This window comes from Python bivittatus, unplaced genomic scaffold, assembly GCF_059951505.1.
Source record: "Python bivittatus isolate LINGU-HERP-01145 unplaced genomic scaffold, Pbiv_v1 ctg000070_np1212, whole genome shotgun sequence".
Classification (NCBI taxonomy): Eukaryota; Metazoa; Chordata; class Lepidosauria; order Squamata; family Pythonidae; genus Python; species Python bivittatus.
The window spans coordinates 48313409-48320747 of NW_028277034.1; the positions used below are offsets into that span (position 1 = coordinate 48313409).

A 7339-nucleotide genomic window follows, 5' to 3' on the forward strand; every position below is an offset into this window, starting at 1 on the left:
AAGCCCTACCTTCCGGCACTCCAAAAATACTCAAGAAAAGCAACCAAGAAAAAACTGCATGTCCAACGGAAGTTTACAAACGGCCATCCAGACGTAAGACCCAATGATAGGGAGTGCACCCATCAATGCAGATGACATGGTCTCTCTTGAATCAAAAGTAGTTAGTTGAGCCTCACTGAAGACTTCCTGATTGTGAGAAGAAATCTGAACATCATTGCAAATAAATTCAGAAGTAACTGTACTCAACCCAGTTATTATGAAGATTGTGGATGCTCAACAAAAGACCTGGCTTGATGTTGAGTTATCATTAAGTCATGAAATCAACTGGTCCAACTTGTATGTCCAAGTAAAAACCCTCCATCATGGGGGAAGGGGGATGATGGCCTGAGATAACCCTGATATGATGTGTAAATGTTTTTTCTACATTGTATTGGTGCTTTTAAAAACATTATGTCATTACTGTAGATCAGTGTTGTCCAAACTTGGCTGCTTTAAGATGAGTGGACTTCATGGCTAGGGAATTCTGGGAGTTGAAGTCCACTCATCTTAAAGTCGCCATGTTTGGACAACACTGCTGTAGATGTTCTATTGCATTCAGATGAACGGCTATAAATGACTGATAGCCCTGTTGACTGCAGCAGGGGCAAATGGTATATATTTTTCTGCATTAAACTCAGAGTTACTTATGTGCTGGTCATCTCCCACATGGACTACTGTAACATGCTCTACATGGGGCTGCCCTTGAAGAGTATCCAGAAGCTTCAACTGGTGAAAAATATGGTGGCAGTTATGTGGGCTCCTAGAAAGGCATATATTACACCTCTGCTCTGCAAGCTGTACTGGTTGCCAGTTTGCTTCCAGGTTGAGCTCAAGGTGCTGGTTTTCACCTTTAAAGTCCTATATGGCATGGGGCCGGGTTATCTGAGGGGCTGCCTGTCCTCGGTTACGTCTACCCATCCCATCTGGTCCAGCAGGAGGGGCATGTTACAGGTCCTGTCTGCTAAAGAGTTCCGTCTGAGGGGACCCAGGAGGTGGGCCTTTTCTGCTGTAGTACCCACCCTTTGGAACATCATTCCCCCAGCCCTATTGTCTTTCCAGATTAGCCCCCAGCCCTATTGATTAGCCCCCAGCCCTACTGATTAGCCCCCAGCCCTATTGTCTTTCCAGAAATCTCTTAAAACATGTTTTTTTCAGCAGGCTTGGGGATCCCATGGTCATAGGCAGCCCTCGAGATGGTTGTACTGTATGTGGGATTTTGGTGCATTCTCCTGTGATCTTATTTATATTTTATGTTAATTGTTTTCAATGGTTATTTAAGATTCGTTTTAATTGTTTGTTTTATTGTACACCGCCCAGAGTCACAACAGTCGGAGAGGCAGCTATATCAATTTGATAAATAAAGAAAGTACCATATACTATAGTGAAGGTCACCTGGGTCCTTCTCACCAATACATACACAGCATACCAATGGATACTGGTAACTGTTTCCTTTAAACAGACATTTATTTTTGATTCCAAGAGGGACTGTGCCCCTGAATAGACGGATAGATTGGCCTTATTTATAGGATGCAGACAACATCACTGAGGGATCAGAGTGGTCATTCATGCATCACTTGACACACCAATTCCAAACAAGTCACACAGCTGTGGGATAGTACCGTAGTGTGCTTGTTTGCACATGGGTGGTGCAGTGAATCACCAAGCATTTCCCAGCAGGGCTCTTCATACAGCAGTGGACTGCTCCTGAACTTTTCCAAAACAGCCACCACCACCACCCGCCCCAGAAAGCAAAGTAGTAAATACAGGTCATAAATAAAAACCCAATTGCCTAGTTCATTAAAATGCAATAAAAAGGTGCCAGATAGCCCGGGGGAAATGTTTCTGAGTTGTGCAAGCCAGCTTTACCAGGCACAATCCACGCTTCCTGGCACGCGTTTTGTATTAAAATCGCCCGTTCCTTCCCGGCGCAACCAAGATACGCCCATTCTTCTAACGCGGCCAAGTCGCTGCGCCAGGAAAGCGCCGGCCTCGGAAAGGGAGTCCCGCGGGAGCGGGTTTCGCAAGGGCGGGCGGCTTTTTAATAGTCCTCTAAGCCCTCCGGGAGCAACGCGCGGAGCTCGCGTTTGGCCCAGGCAGGGGGGCGAATCAAAGCAGCGCTGCTCCCGCAGTTCCGCGCCCCCACGGGGCCCATTCTCCTGCTCCCACCCCAGCCGCGACCCCCTCCCCGGGAGGCCCCGGACCCACCTAGCCGGGGGGGGCAGGCTCACACCTCCCTCCGCCGCGTAAGAGCGCGCTGAATCATGCGGGAAAGGTCAGCCGCTGTACAGGTGGCGAGCCTGCCAAGGGCCAGCAAAGCGCACCTTTGCCCAGCCTTTCCGCCGATGCTCCGGACGACACCCCCCATCATCCCCTGCCCGTGAGAGTCGTCGCCCGGCTTATCGGGAAAACGGTGGGGGGGGCTGTGCCTTGCGCATCCACCCGGAGCCCCGACTCACCTCCAGGATCTTCACGAGGACCCGGAGGTAGAGCTCCGAGATGCCCAGGGTCGCCCCGAAGACGGACGGCAGCACAATGAGCAAGAACGCCAGGACGAACCAGGCGCTCAGGAGCTGCAAGAAGGCGCCCAGCACCGCCTCCATGCTGGGGACGGGGCCTGCAAGCCGCCTCCGGGAGCCAAGCGCCGGTGTCCCCGGCCGCGCGCCCGCCCGCCGCCGGCCTGAGCAGGGACAGCCCCTCCGGCAGCGCCGGGTCACTAGCAACGCCTCGCCCGGGCGGCCTCCTTTTTCCTGGCCGTCCGCAGCTCCACCCACTTAACTCCTTCTCCTTCGGGCGCCGCGGGCGCTGCCTGCAGGCCGCGACTGGGCAGGGCGGCTCCCGCGCGGAGTCACCGCTGGCGCGATGCGACTCACGGGCGGCCCGGGCACGGGGAGGCGCCTGGCTCCCCAGGGAGGCTCGCTCGCTCTCTCGCGCCCCCGCCCTTGCCGCCCCTGCCGCATCTGCCGCCGCCGCCGCGCGCGGAAACGGTGCCTCCGGCGCGCCCCGCGAGAGCGCATCGCGGGCGCGCCGCCAGCGCCGCCTTCCCCATTGTGCGCTCACGGCGGCATTGTGCGCTCAGCCCGGTGGGAGCGAACGCGGGGAGAAACCGGGTCGGACGGGCGGGCGGAGGAGTCCGAAACGGGTCTGGAGCTGCGCGCTTCTGCTGCTCGATCCGCGTCGGGCTCCCGCCCTGGCTTTTGCGTCCCGCCGGACTGAACCTGGAGCGCTCACGGGTCCGAGCTGCAAAATCCGGATGACCGCAAGAGGGAAGAGAACATGGCGATGGAAGAAACTTTATTCCCATCTAGGGTCATCCGAATGTGTACAGCCCCGATGCGCCAGCTCCGTCCTAGGCCAGAAGCTGCCCAGCTGGCTAGCCCTCTCCCCCAACCTTAGGGGAGAAGCCCCCAAAGTTGGATTAACCATCATTAGCTGTGGTGTAAACACAGCCGCAGAAGAATTTCTGAGCATTCCCAGTAACCTTATTCTGAGGCAGAGCCTAAGTATTCTGTTTATTTGATGAACTGGGAATTAATTACTGGCGTCTTTAATTAATTAATTAATTAAAATAAATAAATAAAATACTTACAGTGCCTGTCTTCCATAGGATCTACCATTAGCTAAGCAAATCGAACTCCAACGACACCACCCAGGTGGTGATTAACTGTGACTATTATTCCTGTTCCATTTTTTTCCAGTGCATGCTGCTTGCTGATCTCATGGCTGGCCTAATTTCTGGATGTTCTTGTTTCCTCTTTCCCCAGCTTTTGGTAACGCCTTCCAGAGTTTTGGACTATTTGGACAGGATCTCCGCTAGTGAATTAGGGCATCTTGCAGAGTTATCCAAATTGTTGTTGTGCTGATACAATAGCGAAGACCGGCTGTACCCCTTCAATAATGGCTGGATGATAGTATGAAGATAAGTCTCTAGTAGGAAACAAAGTTTTGTGCACTCTTATGGAAACTTTTGGTGAATCCAAATAAAGGAAACACTTAGCTATTGAGTTGGAAATTTTATATTTCAAAGCTCAGCTATAATTGTTATTTATAACAATTTACCAATTATTTATAACTTTTATTTCTTCCATTAGATATTGTGAGCATTCATACGAAGTCACAAAGATGTCAGAATTACATTGTGTGTGTCATGGGTTTGATGCAAGGATGTAATTTGTGTGATATGTGTTACACGGCTGTAAAACACACGTGACAAAGGCTCAGGTAAGCCTAAATGGATTTAATCCTCCTCAATTCAAATTCCCTCTCAATTCATGTGTATTCTGGTGGTGGGAAATCATTAGTTCTCAATTATATTTTAACCCTTGTTTTTTATACCTCAAAGTGTTTTCTCAAGTGCTAACAGCTTAACAAAAGATGGCTTGGTGAGGTGTGAGTTCTGACATAAATGTGGCTGTGGGATTCACAGCTTCTGGCAATCAAAAAGAAATCAAGGGTTCAAATATTTTACTTATTTAAAATACTTCCATGCCATATTTCTACCCCAGATTGTTCTAAGGTAGCTTAACAAGAAATAAACAGCAAATCTAACAAAATATGTAGATTGTCTTTGCCTGATATGTTTAGCCTTGGTTGAGTAAACCATGATTTTTCTCAACCCATGCCCTTGAGTTCAAGTAAGCTTTAAATTAAACATGTGGACTGAATTTGCACAACACACTAAACTACAATGTGGTTTTGCTTAACCATGATTTATTGAATACAGCCGGCTGGGTTCACATCACACTAAACCATAAATCAAGGCTTAAAAACAACAGTAGTTATGTTCACACAATGCCCTCTGCCTTAAGCAAAGAAACCATCTTCATTTGCTTGGGGCACCCAGTCACACAAAGAAGTCATTAGATTAAGTCTAATACTAGGTATCCTTTACTAGTCACTTCTGAAATGTCGTTCCTGGAATCTCATATATGTTCATATAAAGTGGCACCAAAAACAGTTACAAATCTGTACATTTGGCTGAGCAGAAAGCTTTTACGATGTCCTGTCGAAAGGTGACAGAACCTCTGAGAATCGCTAAGGCTCACAGCTGTTTAGTAAAAGGCAGACCTGCGAAGGCATATGGGCTAAGCCATAACTTGGTTTGGTTTGGGATTAAGTAGACTTCCATTTTGGTCTGTAAACCTTATTCGTGGCTTAGTACATTTTGTGAAGCCACGAGTTTGCCAACCAACCCAGACTTTGGCCAGTATGTGATCCTTATCAGTCAATTCAATCATCTTGGCTTCCTTCCAAGAAGTATGGTAATTGTAGGTTTAGGAGAATGATGCAAATCCTCTTCCAAGAGGATATTTAAAACAAATCTAAGGCAGCAACATCTAGGCATCTAAATCTCTGCAGTCCTCTCTCTAATGAGAACCATGCAAATTACTTCTCATTGTTCAGGGTGGAATGTGAAAATAACATCTTCATCCCTAAGTTGCCAAGTGCATGGAAATCGACTCTCAGTCAAAAGAAAAACCCACGGGGATCAGTTTTCTATTCACCCGGTAAATCTGATCCGACCATATTCGTGTGCATCTTTCAAAGTCTGCCCCTTTGTTTCAGGGAAGCTAGGGAGAGAAGCGGGAGAAGAAAAACCACCTATCCTTGGCAAATATTTTTCCAGAATGGGTCATATTTCACTCATCTAAGCAGCTGGCCTTGTCAAAGACAGGAGCGGTTGGCAGTTTTTTCTACAAATGTATAGAAGTGGATGGAAAGGAGGCTTTGAGAAATGCGAAGCAGTGCTCAAAATGAAAGGAAACCTGTCTTTGGTATTAAGCAGTGTTTCTCCACCTTGGCCACTTTAAGATGTGTGGACTTCAACTCCCAGAATTCCCCAACCAGCATGCTGGCTGGGAAATTCAGGGAGTTGAAGTCCACACATCTTAAAGTGGCCAAGGTTGAGGAACACTGGACTATTAAGGTACAGTAGAGTCTCGTTTAACCGACCTTTCTTATCCGACCTTTCGTCTTATCCAATGCCCCTAAAAAAAACAACACCACGCATAAATCGGCGATGAGAAAAGTGTGCCGCTTGTTTGCGAGCGTGAGCATACTCTTTCTTGTTGCTCCTGATGGTGCGGCACCGCAATGCAAAAATCGATTGCAACAGGCGCAGCGGATCGGAGTTTTTTGTTTTTACTGCACTCAATCGTTACTGCGTGTTATCCGACATTTTCGCTTATCCGATGTTCTGCCGGCCCGTTTATGTCGGATAAGCGAGACTCTACTTTACTTCTTTCTAGGTTAATATGAAGCTGCCTTGTGATTCAAGGTGCACTTAGGCTAAGTCTGCTCCCTGTCTGAAGTCTAGTTTATAAATAAAAGAGCCCTCAAAAGAGAAAGAGAACCAGTCTGCTGTAGTGGTTTAAGGTATCAGATGAGAAGCCAGGAGACCATGAGTTCTAGTCCTGCTTTAGGCACAAAGACATCTGGATGACTCTAGGTCACCCAGTCATCCAGATCCTCTCTTTCTCAGTCCTAGAAAGAAAGTCAGGGCAAACATCTTCGAAAAAATGTAGCCAAGAAAACTGCAGGGACTAATTCAGGCAATTGCCAGGAGCCTAGACCGGCTCGAAGGCTCACGCGCATACATACAAAAGGGAAAAGAGTTAGCCTCGAATGAGTTATTTCTAAAACTGGAGTAGTAAAAGGTTCAAGGTCTATTACAGTTCTGGCTTGGCCTATAAGACATCTAATACATTGCGAAAAATGTCTCTAATCTGGATAGCCTTTAAATAATACAGCTGTTGGCCAAGCTCTGCCATAGAAGATGCTAAAGTTCATTGCTTGTACATTGCCTGCTTTCTCATCAAAATATTCCTGGTTGTTAAACTAGCAGAAAAAAATGCTGACTAAAAAGCGGTTATATCTGCACCTTGGTCTTTTTTTATTCCCCGGCCAGAGATTTTCTTACTGTGCTCCAGAACTTACTCTCAACAATGACCTTCCGTCAAGGAAAGACTGAAATTCTATGCTTATTTCTCCACGAAATATCACAGGATATCATTCCGAGTAAACGGGCAGACGTATTTTAAAAAAAAAAAATCCTACATATATGGTTATAGTAAATATATTACTCATTATCCATTTTTCCTAAATCTGTAAGTCTGTATATATACGCTCCAGAAGAGACCACTTCTTAAATGAAAAGAGAATGTGGGATATGCATTTTTTTCAGATAAATGATTGAAAATCTAATCCAAATTATAAAGTACTGACAATTATTTCCAAAACTATAGAATATTACCTAAGGATGCTATAGTAGATGCATAATACATAAGCCAGTTTTAAAGACAAC

The 7339-nt window shown here is 46.9% G+C and overlaps 1 protein-coding gene across 1 annotated transcript in view; it reads right to left on the reverse strand.

Annotated features, from left to right (window-relative positions):
- GPAT3 (glycerol-3-phosphate acyltransferase 3) overlaps positions 1 to 2936 on the reverse strand; it is a 42938-nt gene extending 40002 nt beyond the window's left edge. Inside the window, exon 1 of the mRNA XM_007437107.4 lies at positions 2496 to 2936. Coding sequence (XP_007437169.1) covers positions 2496 to 2639 — 144 coding nt within the window. The 5' untranslated portion in view covers positions 2640 to 2936. The remainder of the gene's footprint in view (positions 1 to 2495) is intronic.
- Between the last annotated feature and the right edge of the window lie 4403 nt (positions 2937 to 7339).